This window comes from Oryzias latipes, chromosome 14 (assembly GCF_053564925.1).
Source record: "Oryzias latipes strain Hd-rR chromosome 14, Olatipes_Hd-rR_3.1".
Taxonomy (NCBI): Eukaryota; Metazoa; Chordata; class Actinopteri; order Beloniformes; family Adrianichthyidae; genus Oryzias; species Oryzias latipes.
In genome coordinates this window covers 28,900,294-28,917,634 of record NC_136250.1, presented here as the reverse complement: position 1 = coordinate 28,917,634, position 17,341 = coordinate 28,900,294, and the positions used below count along the sequence as shown (strand labels likewise).

The following is a 17,341-nucleotide window of genomic DNA, read 5'->3' as shown; positions in this document are numbered from 1 at the left end:
GTGCTTTCTTAGATGACCCCCCCCCCCCCCCTTACATTGTCGTGGAAGGTGGAAAGATTTCATGTAATCCATGGACACCAGTGAAGATCACAAATCATTGAAGAAAAAAGGTTCAGAGCACTGTCTAGTGGGGTCTAGATGACCCAACTCCCAATGTTAAAGTGTCTAGGATAGAACAAGGGTTAATAAGGAAAAGGATGACAGCATCCACAGCTTTTCTGTTAGTTTTATCTCCATAGCAGCCATTGTATTTTTTTGTCACCAGGGGGGGACAAATAGATTTTTGTAAATTTTAGAGGAATCGGCTAAAATAAATTTTTGGATTTCCTTGGCAACAGAGTTTTGCTGGTTAACCACATCCAAATTCCTAATATGTTCAAAACGTCTGTGATATCATTTCAGTTCAGCTGAAGTCAGGGATTCATGTATTACATGTTTAACAACATTCTGGCAAAAAAAATGTGCGAGCATCAGGAGAACGCCACTTTTGCGAGCTCGCCACGCCAACGCTGTTGGAAAGCTACGACCTTTAAAACCAACATTTCTTTCTAATGTAGCTTTCCAATCATGTGTAATAAGTTTAGAGGCGATAGATTGAATCCCTTGGGGAAGTTTGAATTAGTAGCTTGTCCTGAAGATTTTTGTTTTTTTTAAAATGGAAAATTCAAGATGGCGGCCTCTCCTTGAGGTCAAAGGTCAAGGAAATTACGGCTGTGGACGTAGATTTGAGATGACAACATATGTATGGAAATTTGTGGTAGAAAAATTTCGGACTAAATCTGTTTCTTACCTTTACGTTAACTCTGAAGGAAAACAGCTTTTAGAAAAGGCAGCGTAGACCAAAGGAAACAGATCAGAAGATGAACCCCCCCCCCCCCCCCCCCCCCCCACCAACGTTCTGGACGCTTCTGGAAACATCCTCCTTTCTGCCTCTGATGTTCAAACCCATCCGGCTAAAGGTCACAAAGTGCTACTGGTAAAAAAATAAAATAATTTAAACTTGCATCACTACACAGGCACGTCTCCATGGCAACTGGAGACTCGAGCTCTCCTCGCAGCATCTTCAGGTGGTAAATCATTGGACAGAACTGATTGGACTGCTTCTCATTTAAGGAGCTTTTTATGAAACCATCAAGATTCAGTATTTATTCTGAGATGGAATAAGGTTTCAAAAAGCAAACGACTGAAATCCCAGACATTTACACAAGAATTCCTCTGTCCAACACTTTGGTTTAAATAAAATTGTTATCAGAGCAAAAAAAAAAACATTTTGGATTAATAAATGTTTTTGCAGCTTTTCCATAATTGTTGCAATACGTCGGAGTATTAGGGCCGCCAAAAAATAAATAAAAAATAGTAAAATTACAAGTATTTAAAAAGAAAAAACTGGTAAATTTACGAGATTTTATCTCGTAATCTTACTTTTTTTTTTTTTGGTGGCCCTAAAACTCCGTCGTATTGCAAAAACGTTAGTTTGAATAAACAAAAAGATGAATTTGACACTGTAAAAATGAAATAAATATACAGGAGATGGAATCAAATCATTCAGATAATTCTTAATCTTATTTTTAAAGTTTGATTGAATAAATTCTTAGATTTATTCAAACGAGAAAATCCACCTTAAACCAACAGGTTTAATGAAAAAGGTGAGTTTCCTCTAAAATGATGAAACATTTCAGATTTAAAAACAAATAAACTCCAAAATGTTCCAATATTTCTGGTTAAAAAGAACTAAAATATGGAGAAAAAGACATTAAAGCGTCGGTTTGTTTATGCAAAGTGTCTAAAACGAATTCTTAGAAGTTCAATTTTCAATTCAACTTTCATAGAGAATCTGAAAGCAACTTTATACGGTTCCTGTCAGCATTTGTAAAGAAATGGCCAAATTAGAGACTAAAAAGGTCTCATTTCACATTTAAGAGGTAAAACCGGAACCTTTTTAATATTATTAACATGTTTGGTTTTTTTGTTTTACCTTTTGGAGTTTGGTAATGGGCGGGGCCTGTGCAGATGCTTTCAGAAACCATCCTATCAGGACACATGAGGGAGGCGGAGCCTATTGGGAAACTCCAAAAATAAAGGGGAAATTTGTCTCAAAACGAACGGAGGGAAGACTTTGATTTGGACGCCTTGTGGTCAATTTTTAGAGCAAAGAAATGAGAAAAATCTGGAAGAATTTCTAATCAACCAAACTGTTGACTCCGGCCGATTTTCCAGCAGCACGAGGTCATCACTTCCTCAGCGCCAGCGTCCTCTGTGGGTCTCCACCTGAGGTTCACTCACCTGAGCAGAGGTGGAACATCATAAGAGTTCATTTCTGCTCTTTTCTTTGGGAGACTTTCAAAACTTTCTCCTCTCAGGTTGGGACAAAACCCTCAGGAGAACACTTCCAGATGTCCTCCCCCTTGGGAAGACTCCGCCCAGCTCACAGGATCGACTTTGTCAGTGCCACCATGTGGTCGACGCCGCACGCCACGTCCACCACCCGACCTGGCACGGTCACCTGAGGATCACAGACGAGACAATCCCAGCAGATCCAGGTTAGATTCTGGGACAGGAAGTGCGTCAAAAAGCTCCGTTGTGCTTATGGGGCCTGATCTCCAGCATGGGAGCAGCTGCTGGTGCAACGCCTGCAGGAAAGGCTGCAGGACACTCAGCTTTAAAAGAATGGAAATGTTCGGAGGCTTGAGGTGTTTGCAGGGACACTCTATGAATATTAATCTGCAGAGCGCTTATGTGAAAGGGATCGGTGCTCCTGTCAGACAGTTTGACGCTTTCCCAGCATTCAGAAGAGGACGTTCCTCCGTCCTCCCAGCATGCCGTTGCACCCAGGAATACAAGAAGGCATTTGTTTTCCTTATTATTGCGCGGAGTGGGAACGTGCACCCGGCAGCCCCCTCGGATCCTTTTTAAATGCTAATGCACGACTCCGATTGAAAATCTTCTCCGGGGGATGCGCAGGTGCGGGAACTCAAAGCAGGCGTGCGTGCGCTTCATCAGGACCGTCCCTTTCGGTAATGAAACATAGAAATACGCCTGCAGGTACCAAGAAGATGAAGGAAGATGACACACATCTGCAGAGGTTCTTACCCGCCAAGGGAAGAACTGGTCGTCTCTCTTCCCGATGCCCAAACATCCTCGGATGTTCTTCCCCCAAACGAAGAGCTCGCCTCCTTCTGGAAGGAAAACAGCAGCAAGAATAAGAAAAAGCACTAAATACATAAAGGTTAATGTCTGACAAAGTGTGCATTATCAGAAATTAACGCACGCCAGGCGTGCGTTAATTTCTGATAATGCACACTTTGTCAGCCCTTACTTTTAGAACTGTGAAACTAAAATGATTAAATTGTATTGATTTATCAAATACCTCAATTGAATTGTCTTTTGAAGTGATTTCTCAATCCTCTTTTGGCCGAAAAACACAAAATAGAAGCTCACCTTCTGTCACTTCTAAAGTGTTTTATACCCAAACAGGAGAAATTGTAAATTGGTGAAGATAGATTTTGTATTTTGGCAGAGATATGAAGCCCTGATTCTGAATTAAAAAAAAAAAAAAAAACGTGTTCGTCATGAATTTAAGGACAGAGTTTTAGGGCCACAACAAAAAAAAAGTCAAATTCCGAGATTTAAAGTCGTGAATTTACGAGAAATAAACGTGAACAATTTTGAGAAGTGGAAGTGAGCATCCAGAACAGCAGGTGAACGCCGCGCAGCAGCAGAGCAGACCCACTAAACTCAATGGAACAGGTGAGCCGAATGTTTATTGATAACGTTCCAAATGTTTGGAAGCTCATTTGTTTGATTTACGATTTATTAATGTTTTATTCATTGATTGGCGGCTTGCAGGATCTCTGCAGCCGTTGATGAAGACATCGGTGTCCCTGCAGATACAGTCGATGTCCACTTCAATCCTTTCTTCCTCCATGAAACCAAGATCGCTACGTCTGCACTTTTTGGCATTTTCTACGTTGTAATGCTAACATAACAGACTATTTTCATTCCTCTTTATTGTTTTATGTTGAAACGGGACGTTTCATCTGGAGGAGGAGGCGTATGCAACACTGTTTACTTCAGCATTGGTGTTCGGATGACAGGTTCATGACGTAATGAGACAAATGGACTTCTGGGTATGTGACTAAAAAGGAGAATAAAGGAGAGGTCCTCTTCACCCAAACGTGTTTCTGAGCTCCTTATTTTACAGATGAAACTCCGCTTTACCGACACCGACAATCTAAAACTTGAGAAACGGCGGTTCTCACTTAGAGGCTCAGTTCAATCATTTCAGGCCACCTGGAATCCCTTTCTACAGTTCCTCAGTTCTTCTGATCACAACTGAACTCATTTTTCCTCCTAAATTCATAATTTTACTCCAAATTGCCAGTTTATTGTTATAATTATGATTGTTATTATTGTTATTATTATTTGTTTGTTTTTTGGTCAAGGAAAGAAGGGAGGGCTGACATTCTTTGATTGTTTTCCTCGTCCATCATTGTAAACACTCTGCACTGGAATCTCTGTTATTTGAAAATGTTCAAAGCTGGAAAACAAACAGACGTACCTGTGACGGCTGCAAAGTGGCCGAGGCCGCACCTGATCCTCGACACGGCCGCCGAGGGGCTGAACTCTGAGCGTCCGAACAGCGTGGGGGGAATCAACTCCGGCGTGGACGACTCCGACAGATTTGGACCTTTACCCAGAATGCCGTAGCCCCAAACAAACACTTCCCCCTTTTCTAGAAAAAAAAAACATATTAAAAGGGAATCAAAAACTGAGCGTTATTGCTAATTCTTCTGATAAATCAATCAATGGGAGATTTGATCAAACTAAAAAGACAAAATATCGGTGTGAAAATGTACGGAGCTGCTTGGACAAAGTTCTGCACCGACCGTTGAGAACTGCCACCTGAGTGCCTCCACATGCAGCCTGCACCACCGTCCCACAGCCTTTCAGAGGAAGATGTCGAGGAGAGTTCATCTGAGCACAAAGACAAACATTAAAACTCAGTACGTTTGGTTATTATGTGCCACACCTGCATCACATACACAACACTAAATTAATCCCTTCCTACTTGTTCGCTCTTGTTTTTATCATCTTAGAAACATTGCAACACTGAGTCCAATTGTGTCGCCTTCTGAGTTGGAGATGCTCATCCACGCTTTTATTTCATCTCGTCTTGATTATCAATCAATCAAAACTTTATTTGTATAGCACTTTAACATCCACTAGAGCTCCAAAGTGCTGCACAGATCCCAGGAGGCCTCAGATCTGCAGACTCAATGTTTTTTTTTAAAAAGCAGCAAAAAACACTATCTTTTTTAAATTACTTTTTCTTAATTCTCTCTGTATTCTGTGTTTTACTGTGAAGCACTTTGTGCTATACAAATAAAGTTTATTATTATAATTATTCCTAAAGTTTTACTTCATTTAGTAAAGAAAAAAGTCGTCTAGCCTTGTCTAAAACTTAAATCTGAAACTTTTTGTAAGTTTCAAATCTCTGATTAAGAAAAAAGAAAAGAAAATTTGAGTGTTTTCCCTAAAACTGTGAGACTGTGGAGTTGAACCAACAACCGAGTCCCACTTAAACCTCATAAAATCATTTACAGTCAGACCAGTTTCCATTGGAATGAATGGGAACCGACTTCCTTGTAATAACGCGCCCCCTAGTGGTCATCTAACAGACTGATTCTAAATGAGCTTTAGTTTGGAATTGAAGTGGTTTCCTGTTCAACTTCAAACATTAATGTGGTAAAGTCTTTCACAGAGGATCAGTCACCAAAACAAAAACATTTTATAACTAATAGCCGTTAAATTTCAGTTCCAGTTTAGTTTTTTTCTCTTCCTAAAAAAGGAGAATACATGTATTTTTTAAATCCAGAGGTATGGAAGTTTTCTTAATTCAAAGTAATACGCAATTCTCAAAAATGCATTTTTCAATCAACAAGTCAATACGATGATTTTAAAAATAAAATATGAAATAGTTGTAAATTTTAATGTTGAATTCTAAATTGCTAAATGTATTTTCATATTCCAAGCCTGAATTGCATATTGAATTGTCAATTGAAAAATACATATTACTTTGAATTATGACTCAAATAAACAGATGTTCCCACCAGCTGTGAATGTCAATCATCCAACAAGCTCCAGTTCCCTTGTGTCCTAAACGGGCTTCAACCTGGAAGTGGGGGAAAGCACCAAGATGGCAGGTGAGCGTCTCACCTGTGTGGACTCTGTGACGGAGGACAGCTGTCGGTACTCAGAGTTCCCCCACCCGAACAGCTGTCCGTCTCTGCTGACCGCCAGGCTGCAGTCTCCATAGGTGCTGACCTGCTGCACCTCCACCCCGGACAGATCGCCCCCCACCTCCACCGGGGTGGAGCTGATGTTGTGGTGGCCCAGACCTGGAAGACGAGAGTTCAGGTTTTACAAATGTTGGACGGGAAAATTTTCATCAGATTTAATATTTCATTAAGATCTGTTCTCTCCAGGAGCTAAACTTCAAACCACTGATCAACTGAAGGTTTCAGAGGATTAAACCTACAGTTCCACACAGAGGAAAACAGAAAACAACACAAACCACTCAGAGAAAACCATTCGCCACTTTTCAGCTCGCGTGGAAATAAAAGCTGCCGGTTGTTTATGAGGAAAATGAACAATAGGAAGAAAACCAAAGAATGGTTGTACTTTCACTGAATGGTCATTTGTTCTGCAGGTTTTCTTTGTCTCAAACGGACCTGTCTGACCGTCGGCGCCCCATCCACAGGCAAACACCCTCCCCGATTCTGTGAGGAGCAGACTGTGGTCCTGACCGCAGGAGACCTGAACACAACCAACAATAATGATCAATAATAGCTTATTACTTGGGCGTAATTTGCTTTTTTAAGATTTTTACCATGACAGATAAACTGATCCAAATGATATTTAGAGCTAAATCGACTGTTAGATGGGTTTATTATTAAAATAAATCTTATCTTCTGCTGGAAAACAATGTCTAGTCGTTTTTTTTAGAAGCAAAGTTCCTAAAGTTTATAGGCTGCGTTCCTCCTGTAGGCTGCTGACATCACAGTGCTGTCCAAATTCAACGACTCCTTCAAAGGCGGCCTTCTTTTACCGGATTTCAAGGATCGGCCCCTCTATGGCGGGGGTCTGCAACCTTTCACAATAAAAGAGCCATTTGGGTCCGTTTGTCACAGAGCAAAACCCAGTGAGAGCCACAAAGTTCTTGTTTGGAAAAACACTTTCCGTTTAATGTTTCGGTGGCCGTTAGACCATTTATGTATGAAATTGTTATAAAATATAATAATTGAAGTATAAACTGTGATGGTTTTTTCTATACACAACAAATTATGTTCTTTGACTGTAAAAGCAGCACATGCAAAAATACGCCCAAATAAGTGTGTTAAATAAGAAATATTCTTGATATTTTCCATTTTTATGATTTTGGTGCGCCTTCATCTGACGAGTTAAAAACAGAAACGACTAAACCTAATTCAAACAAATTAACCAAAACAATATTTATCATTTATTTCGTTATTTTTCTTCAAAGCCAAGGAGCCACAAGTTGAAGACCCCTGTTCATATCCCAAGATGCATTGCAGCCGAACCCAGAGATTTCCTGACAACAATGGCGGACTGTGAAGCGGGACCCGGAGTTGGAGAAAATTGCACTTTTTTTTTATATTTACACCTCCGAGATTAAAAGCTGGATCAAATAAAGACAGGAACATTTTAAGCATCCTGGTTCCCTACTCCTCTCTGTTCGGGACTCAGGGTTGCTAGGCGACAGGACACCCACCGATGTAATGGCTAGAATTACCTAAAGGCTAGACCGGTTCATATTCACAACCGTCAACCCGCTCGACGAAGGACCCGGCCAACGCAGGACGACGGCCTCGTTTCTGACACACCCATAGTTGCACTAATGTGGATGGATTTACTGCTGTCATGTTAATATTTGATGGTAAAAAGGGAAATAAAGATGGCGGTGAACCCAAGTCATAATGATCGGAAACGCCGTGTTTGACTTCAGCCTTTTTAATTTAAGTAAATCTGCTGCAGCAGGAAGATCTTAATTGTATTTTATTTTGAAAGGATCCTGTTGCAGTCCAAAGTAAAAGAAGTTAAAATATGTTATGTATAGAAAAAAAAACCACTTTTACGATTCAGTTCTGGTTAACATTTAAAAGCTATACTTGATTTTTATTTTTGTAAGCAGTGAGTCGGGACTTGGTTCTGGTTCAGGTCTGTCAGAAACTGGACCAAATGGCTCTTTTACTGTGAAAGTGTGCAGACTCCTGACTTAACTAAAGAGATCTACTTAATGCAGACGGAGTGGACACTTTGCAATGGGTGTGCCTCAAGAGGACTGCCCGGGTGTGCCTCACCTGGACGACCTTGTCGCCGAAGCCTTCCATCTTGTGGATGACGTGGCTGTCGCTGTTGAAACCAAAAACAGGAACCGTCAGTCAGACGACCAGAGTCTCTGATCTCCTGATCTGTGTTCAAAGCGTTGCCTTTAATTATAACAATGTCGTTTTTAGCCTGAATCTAAAACACTGTGACATAGAGCGACCCCCCCCCCCACTTCCTCTCATCGACACTTGTTTGTTTGCTCCTGATTCACAACGATTTGCATAAAGAAATACTGGGAAATGCAATTAAGCCTAAGTTTCTTTATATATGTCCTCCACCATCAGAAAAATGCTACAATAACACGTTAAAAACACTAAAAACACCATTTTCAGCGAAACAGATCGAGATGAACAGAATGAAGCTTCACAAATGTTCATGTTCTGCAATATTATGAAGATCCAGGAGATAAATATTCCTTTAAAGGTTTTCATTTGTTACTTTGCCTTTAAATCTTTTTTTAAAGTCATCGTTACAATCGTTAATCCTCATCTCAGTTCCATCAAAACCACGTTTTTCTGTGTTTAGATTGATGCTGTTTTTCAAAATAAAATCACGTTTAAGATTTTTACTGATGCCAAAAGGAAAACAGCAAATCTCTAAAGTAAATCCTAAACAAGAGATTTCCAGAGAGCTGCCTAAACTATTTCAGTGAGAAAAACCAAACCTGGAGCTTTGCTGAAACATAAATTATACATTTCTATTCACAAATCTGCTTTCAAGTAACCCTTCTTTCCACCTTTATCCACCTTTGTCATGGTAGGGAGAACACGTCAATGTAAGGGGGGGGTCATATGGACCCCATAGGATAGCACAAGGGTTAAAGAACAGAACTTAAACATCCACTTCTGCAAAAGTCTAGTTTTCTTGTGAATTTTGCTGAAAAATCTAAACATTGTTGCCATTTTAAATGATCACCTTGGTGTAATAAACATTAATGTCTGTTACAGCTTTTATAATTGGATCAGTCTATTTAAATCAAATTATTTTTATCATTATTATTATCTTATAATTGTTTTTACTGAGTAAAATAAACAATAAAAGTGAAATAGATTTTTTTGTTTTAATGATTCATCATCATAAAATATAATATAACTTTTATCAGGTGATTATTCCTAAACATAAATAAATTATCTCTAATAATGTCTTAATGTTGAATCATAAAGAAACAGGAAAGATTAAAGTATTTTATCACAAGAAAACCACAAAGCAGATTGATTTTTTCTGCTTTATCCTATTTTTAAAAAAGTTCTTAAATTAATCTGTTCTTCCTTTATCTGTCTTAAAAACTGAGCTGATAGAAGAAAAGACTGGATTTAAATCAGAGAAATATCTTGTATTTCAGCAGAAAAATGATGCAATAAGTTAAAGCGACGCACCTGTAGACTTCATCTCGGACTATCCGCCTCCCACACTGGCCGAACGCGTTGTTGCCCAAACTGAAAACTAACAAATGACAAACACAAAAGTGAAGTTTTCAGATATAAAACAGGAGAGAAAAAGAAAAACACTTTCATTTGGAGGCGTCTTTCCATACAAATAAACTCAAATGAAATTGGACTTTTCTCAGATAAGTGATGAACGTCTGAATGAACTAAAACATAACATTTAAGGCAACGGAGCAAAAAGAAACAAACATCTTTGTGACACGTCTCTCCCCTGAGTGCCAGACATGAAGCCACAAAGCTCGTTTCAAATCATAAAAGTCCATTTTTATTGGTTTCACTCGTCACAGTGAACATCTGCTGCAGTGGAGTGGCGTTCAGAAGCACACATGAAGGAGGTTTCCGCTCCACCAAAGCACCAGAAGAAAAGACGCCAAAGCTCCTTCTAGCGCCAACGTTTCAACTCGTAGTCCACGAAAGGTTCTAACCAGGAGCAAATGTGTGTTTTGGTAATCCACCTTAAAAATAAATAAATACATAAAATGGAATCTGGACAAAATTATTTTGATTGAAAATAAAGATATATTTTAAAACGGAACATTTTGTTTCAAAACTGTGTCTTTTCTTCTCATTTTAGAGGCATTTGCATCATTTGATGCACGTCGTGTAAAACGCAAACTCAAAGAAATGCTGCGTTTGTGCGGCGACCAACAAATCTTACACCACAATCCAGCAGCAGAAGAATTTTCTGCACACTTTCTGCAGAAAAAAAAAGCATCATCGCACTAAAAGAATGAGCGAAACCGCAAAAGATGAACTGCAACGTGGAAAGGGAACACTGTTCTGTTCTGTTTGACAGACTGTGTGAAAGAAGACAGCATCCCTGATCTGGTTCAGCGGGCTGTTGGCCCCGCCCTGTTCTAGAAAAGCACAAACATCTCGTCTCACCTCCTTCTCTGTCGGTGAGGATCAGGGAGTGGGCGCGGCCGCATGCCACCTGGACCACCCTGGTCTGCAGAGGCTCTTTGAGGGGCAGCGCCACCGGAGACGGTTCCAGAACGTAATGGTAGCTGTGATCTGCGGGGGGACAGCAGCCACGCAAGATTTCAAAGAGACGAGAAGTCTTTGTGCTTTTGGCGAGTCTGCAGAGGTTCCTCTGAAAACGCGGCGTGACAATTACAGCTTTCCAATGGAACCCTTGACAGGAAAAACGTCTTCAGAAACATCATCTTTGAAATAATGAGGCTGTAGATGTCAAAAATGAGATTTTGTGTGTTTAAAAATGTTGAATTCGTTCTGGAACCTTTGAGAAATGAAGCTGCGCCCTCAACAACGCGCGTTCAAGCGGCCACTTCGTACACCACATCATGCCTTTTTAGTAATTTCCCAGAAGTCCCTGCAAAAGAACCAGTGTGCACTAAAGCTCACCAGACTGGCAATTAAAACTGTTTATACCAAACATTAAGTCACATAAACTGACAGTAAAAATGTTTTCCAAGAGTCCCTAAAATGCATATTCACATTTTATTTTCCCACTTGGAAAAGAGAAACCTGCAAAACTGTAAACGTACCGTCCTTATGAATTAAAAATAAACCAACAGCATTCTAATAAATAAGTGATTTTTAGCTCTGTGAGAGAAAACTGGAAAAGATTTAAAGGGTTGAAAAGCGAACGCGCCGGTTTTCATTTCAGCGTGGACACACCGCCGCCGCCTCTGATGGCGCCTCTTTGTTCCGACAGACTCGCAGTGATTAAGGAGAGCTGGTGTGCAGCATCAGAGGAGGTTTTTTTTTGCTTACGACGGCTGCGTTGGGTTCGCTGGAAGCCCAGCTGAGAGTCCTTGTTCAGGCCCATGCCCCACACTTTGGACACGTCTTTGGTGGAGGACGCCAGGAGAGTGAATCCGTAACCACAAGCAGCAGACGAGATCTGCAACAGAGACGGTGACCTTGAACTCCACCTTCAGCCACTTTCCTCAACAATTAGATGCAGAGCATTAGACTCAGTCAGCTGTGACTGATGACAGGAGCCCACTCAGACGCTGGAACCGCCAAAGTGAAGGACGGACAATAAAAGACTTCTCCGTCTACGCCAGAAAACTGCTAAACCACAGACTTAAAATAATACATACAGTGATTTTTATTTAATCCATCTAGTAACTTGAGGTTAATTCTCCACATTTAGATGCACAAGATCAGAAACAATCTCAAAATGTACACTACAACAGAGAAATATGATCAGATTTTACCTATTTTAACTTCATTATGCTCATATACATGAGTAAAAAGCCAAAAACACTATTTTGATCTGGTCTGTGATAGACACCTCGCAGCCAATCAGAGTCAAGTATTTACCCAGACCAGGTATAAGCAGGGTTAAAATTCTCTCATTCGTTTATAAATCTGTGCACGGCTTGGCAGCTTTTTCTATGAGCTGCTGAAGTTTGATGCTCCCTCTTCGGTCAGCTGCTCAGCAAAAACAAAGGAGCATGCGTTCGCCGCCGCCGCAGCAGCTCCATAACTTTGGAAAGAGCTTCCACTTCATGTCTGACAGCCTTTGTAAGTCTTTTCAAAAAAAGAAGAAAAAACAACTTTTTTAACTTGGATTTTACACACAGTAAAATAAATGCTCTCTCTTTTATTTTACTGCATTGTGATTTATTCTATTTTACCGAATAAGAAATGTTGAAAGCGTTTCATTCCATTCTCTATTGATTTTATATTCTTTTTGTGATGATAGTGATGATATTTCTAAATCAACTCAATTGAAGTGACTTCTTGCAAAACCTTTAAAGATGCTCTACCGTTTCTGCCGTCTCCAGACGGTACGGCGTCAGCTGACACTTGCGGGGTTTCTTCCTGCCGCTGTCTGGCACCACAAAGCTGGGGATCCCCAGAGCCCCAGTGAAGCTGAAGCCCCAGACAAACACTCTGTGGGTCGGCCGCTTGTGCTGGCCGACGTACTGAAACACGGGGCCGCTGCTGCTGCTCTCCTGGGCTCCTGAGGAGCTGTGCTGCGTTGCGTAGCCAAACGCCTGGAGGCCGGAGCTCCTGTGCCGGGAGCACAAGCGCACCGTGGAAAGAGCCATCCTGCACAGATACAAGCATTTTATTTTGAAATAAAGTCTCCTTTTATGGCACAAAGACACTAAGAAAAATGTTTTATCAACTGATTCTTTAACATTTCCTGTTTCCTTCAATGACCTCTTGGAAAATATCCAATGTTGAGTTTTCTAAAAACATGAAAACTTACAGATCTATTAAAAATAAGCATTTAAGTTGATGACATGCACTAATTTTAAGCTAAAAGGAGTTATGGATAAATAAATCTCATTCAATGAACTCAAACAGCTCATTTTACATAGTTATTTTAAAAGGTACTGCGACAGTTCATACTGGGATATTTTTTAAGCCAAATTAAAACATATTAAACAATAACCTTGATTTTCCATGTTTTTAATGCAACAATTTTGTTATTTCACTGATGCCGAACTGTAAAGAACATTTGTATTCATTTAAATTAAGCTTTTCAATGTATCATTTACAATCTTCATTAAAATATTCAAATATTTTATAGAAATGGCAGAAAAAATGAGTTCAACCATGTTTCCTTCGTACCTTTACTTTTCATTGAACCTAGCGTCTGTCCCGGTCTGCCGAAAGGAAGCAAATCTCCCCATCGGCTGTTTAAATTCAGATTTAACTTAAATCTTTTCAGTTCAAATCTCACTTGTTAGACGCCTATTTCTATCCAAGAACACGAGAGGTAGAAGAGATGAACTTCCGGGTAAAATGGTCTCGCGGTGGAATACTCTTCCGGTTAAGCAACACCGCCCCCTGCTGCTCTGGAGGAATATAACATCACAGCTATGGGTAAATGTCAGGGAAATAACTTTAGTTTTTGTATGGTGTCAGTTTTGCAACAAAGAAAAATTGTAAATGCAGCTTAAATTTATATATTTATATATATTTATTGAAGTCCGTGGGTTGTGAAATGTTTAATGAGTGGTGATTTAATTTTTATTTCTTTGGACAGTGAATTTTGTTTGAATTATGTTCAGAAGAATAGGGCTATTCTCGCGAGAATTTGAGCCTTTTATGTTGGCCACAGGTGAGCAGTGTTGCCAGATTGGGCGGGTTTCCGCCCAATTGGGCTTCTTTTGGTTATGTTGGGCGGGTAAAATTGGCATTGGGCGGGTCTATAAAATTTGGGCTGCTTTTCAAAATATTTAGCGGTTTTATTGTCATTATTATTATTTTTCTTATTATTTAAAATATTAAGTAAAAGTATACTAATTAATATATAGCCTAAAAAAAGCATTGTGAATATATGAAACATTACAGTAATCCCCCTGTTTAGTCCCCCCCCCCCCCCCCCCCCCACCCCCCCCCCCCCGTGAATAACAAAAATCAGCGAATAATTGACGCTGTTTTAAAACTCCCAGAGCCTCTGCAGAGTCAGAACCCTATTCTGCCGTTTGGGTTCATTTCCAAAAGATGGAGATGCTGCAGGGCTTTTATTGGCTTTTATTAACCTTGTCAGAATGGTTACAGCTCGAACAAAAATAGCGCAGCCTGCTTATACACTCAGCCGGAGGAGAACGTTCAGCCAACGCGCACCCAGGTAGGCCCCGCCCCCTCTAATCCACCAGTCACCAGCCCACCGCTGATTGACATACGCTGTGGTCCAGCACCTGGCAGTGGCAGAAAGAGGGGGGCGCCATCAAAAGCCATCTAGAGTACACGATACGAGAAACCTATAACTGGATTTTCTGTACTTATTTTATAAAAAAAATTATTATAACAGACTTATTATATAATAATTTATTATTATTGCGTCATTTTTTATTAGGCTACGGCTATACTTTTACGTTCAACATTAGGTTTTTGCTAGGTTGAGATTTGGGCTGGTTTTTATTGACGTGGGCGGGTTTTACGATGAGTTTGGGCTGGAAACTGTCACTCAGATCTGGCAACACTGCAGGTGAGCACGTCTTTTGCTCACGAGGTTGCGGCAATTAGGAGTTCAAGCTGGGAGAAAGAGCTGCAAAAAAGAATACCTTGGACTAAAAGAGACTCTTTTTTCTTGACAAGCGGAAACGAGGTATTTGTTATGCTTGTTTTTTGTGTTATTTTGTATTGTTTATTTCTCCTCAAACGTGTATAATGTTTTGTTATAGTTTTCACATGAAAGCGAAGGCACGCAATGTCCCACAAGAAGTGTGTGATGACCTGCAGAAGTGCCCGCTAAGCAGAGCCGAGAGCCACGAGGAAGCCGACGCCCATTTCCTTACCGCGTGCAGGCAAGCATATGAAAGGACTGGTGTCCAATGAAGCCAGAAAGTTTTTTTTTTTTTACAAAAAGTAAAGAAATAGTGTTAAAAGGGGATTTAAAGGTTGCAGCTAAGGAAATAAGTTATTTGTCATCTGTTAAAGCGTTTCTACTATATTGTTACATATCAAGAAAATGTTTTTGTGACTTATTTAGAAAAAAAAAGTTCATTTAAAATATTTGAAAGCAAAGTTAAGACTACAGTTCATCAGTATTATTATTGTTACTTTAAGTGTTTTTCCATTACAATTTAGGCTTGAAGTGTTTGTAAATTTCATTTATTTAATTTAGTAACAGATAATATGCCTTTCATGTTTAGATAAACTTACTACATTTGAAAATTTAAACAAGTTAAGACATATTGTCTAAAACATATATTCCTAAACATTTGCACCCTAAAGCACTTGATAAGATGTCACATGCACAAACACACAATCAAGAGGAGCAAGCTGAGGAATCTGCCCAAGTTGAAAATGCTCACCTTACTCCCGAAGAAGAAGCAAAAACACCACGAAGAAGTGAAAGAATTCGAAGCTTGACTGAAAAAGGAAAAGAACTCCAAAAGGAAAAACTGAAAGCAATGGAACGCAAGTACAGAATGACATATGAAAAGTGGAGATATCATGCGAGAATTAGTAAAGAAATGTTATCAGATAAAGTTTCCAAGGAGGAGCTAAAGGAAATAATTGAGGACCTTCAAGCTACCTCTTCTGCTGTACAGGGGATGTACGATGAGCTCCGCCAAGTATGTACGCCCGAGTCAGACCTGCGGCGCAAGGTTGATACCTGTATGTCACTGTCAAGATTTATTATCCAAAAGACTAAAAGACAGCTTCAAGGGTCACCGGCAGATGAAGAGGAGGAACCTTGGCCAGATGTTGGATCAATCTTAAATTCAACAGTTTCATCATCTCAGTCAATGTCTGATCGGTCAAAGTGTGATTCTTTCCACTCAAGTGTCCAATCAGCTAAAAGAAGAGACGCTGCTGCATGTCAAGAGGTTTTGGCAGTGTTGGAGGAACAAGAAAAGGAAGCAGTTGAAACTTCAAAGGCTGAAGATAAAGAGCGTCTTGTTCAGTTTGAGTCAGAGAAACAAGCTAGACTTCAGGCTATACAAGACAAACGTAGAAAACTTGAACGACTCGAAGAAGTCAAAAAGCTAAATGCTGCTAAAGCTAGAGTAGAAGTCTACGACCAAGCAGAAGTTTCCTTCATACAAGGTAACACCAAAAGAGTAAGAACTTCTCAAAATTTTCCTTTGACAAAGTCATCATCTATGCTTCAAATACCAAGACCTCCTGTGATTCCTACGACTTTTCCAGCCCCTGTTCAAACACTTGATGCCTCAAGTCCTCCATTTATTCCACAAGCTATCACATACCAAATGACGACACCCCCAACAACCACGACTCATGTGCAAGACGGTGCAAACTTTGTTAGTATTTTAGCAGAAGCCATAAGTGCTAATCGTCTTCCAACACCTGAGCCCACAATTTTTACTGAAAATCCTTTGAAATTCAAAGGTTGGCAAGTGTCTTTTCAGACACTAATAGACCAAAAAAATATTCCAAAGAATGAAAAGCTGTTCTACCTTCAAAGGTAGACGGCTCTGCAAAACAATCATTAGCTCCTAATGATTTGATTGTAATCTGGCCTTTTTGTAGAATGTTTTTGTGTTTCAATTTGACTTGAGTTCTTCTGCCTCCACAATGAATACATCCTTACCAATAACTAAATATATTTCTAAATCAACGTACAATCTGACTCGGTGAGATTGTTTCATAATCTGCTCTGTTGTGGGATTAGATCTGAATTAATGCTGCAGAGCTGTCAGGTGAGCGTCTGACCTTCGCTGAATGAAGCACATCCAGTGTCGTCTGTGCAAAGCTCTCACCTGGTGGAGCTGCTGTTTGCAGAACAACGGCTGGCAACACAAACAGCATCAAAACAAACGATCCTCTTTTTTGTTTTTACTCATTTAGAGGGTTAATCTGAAGAAATAAATACCATATAGGGCTATAATTTCACTTTTAGCAAACACATCAAGTGATCATCAATTAAAGGCCTGACCTGCTCATGACATCACAGTTTTTACACGCCGATCCTGTGCGTTAAACTCAAAAATGTATTTCTACCAACACCGTAATCACGCAAAGCTATGTTTTCCTCAACAACAGAGAGCTTCCCCAGACTGGATTACAGCTCCAAAAAAATAAAA

General features: G+C 39.9%; 1 protein-coding gene and 1 long non-coding RNA gene across 3 annotated transcripts; one reads left to right on the top strand and one right to left on the bottom strand.

The window, feature by feature from the left end:
• Window positions 1-1,117: 1,117 nt before the first annotated feature.
• rcc1l (RCC1 like) lies at window positions 1,118-13,620 on the bottom strand. Of its 2 annotated transcripts, none has more exons than XM_023962340.2 (12): window positions 13,410-13,620; window positions 12,596-12,881; window positions 11,592-11,721; window positions 10,740-10,868; window positions 9,786-9,852; window positions 8,382-8,433; window positions 6,732-6,816; window positions 6,217-6,398; window positions 4,887-4,974; window positions 4,559-4,732; window positions 3,091-3,176; window positions 1,118-2,503 (listed from the first exon to the last, which is right to left on the bottom strand). In XM_023962340.2, exons 2-12 carry the CDS (start codon window positions 12,878-12,880, stop codon window positions 2,426-2,428), a joined length of 1,356 nt encoding a protein of 451 aa, XP_023818108.1. In that variant the 5' UTR covers window position 12,881; window positions 13,410-13,620; the 3' UTR covers window positions 1,118-2,425. The 2 variants fall into 2 exon arrangements, with proteins under 2 accessions (XP_023818108.1, XP_023818109.1); XM_023962341.2 differs by having other exon boundaries at window positions 3,091-3,173.
• An 804-nt stretch (window positions 13,621-14,424) lies between these two features.
• Window positions 14,425-17,341, top strand: LOC144981303 (uncharacterized). Its single transcript, XR_013647481.1, has 2 exons — window positions 14,425-14,895; window positions 14,972-17,341. It is a non-coding gene; the product is annotated as an uncharacterized LOC144981303 (long non-coding RNA).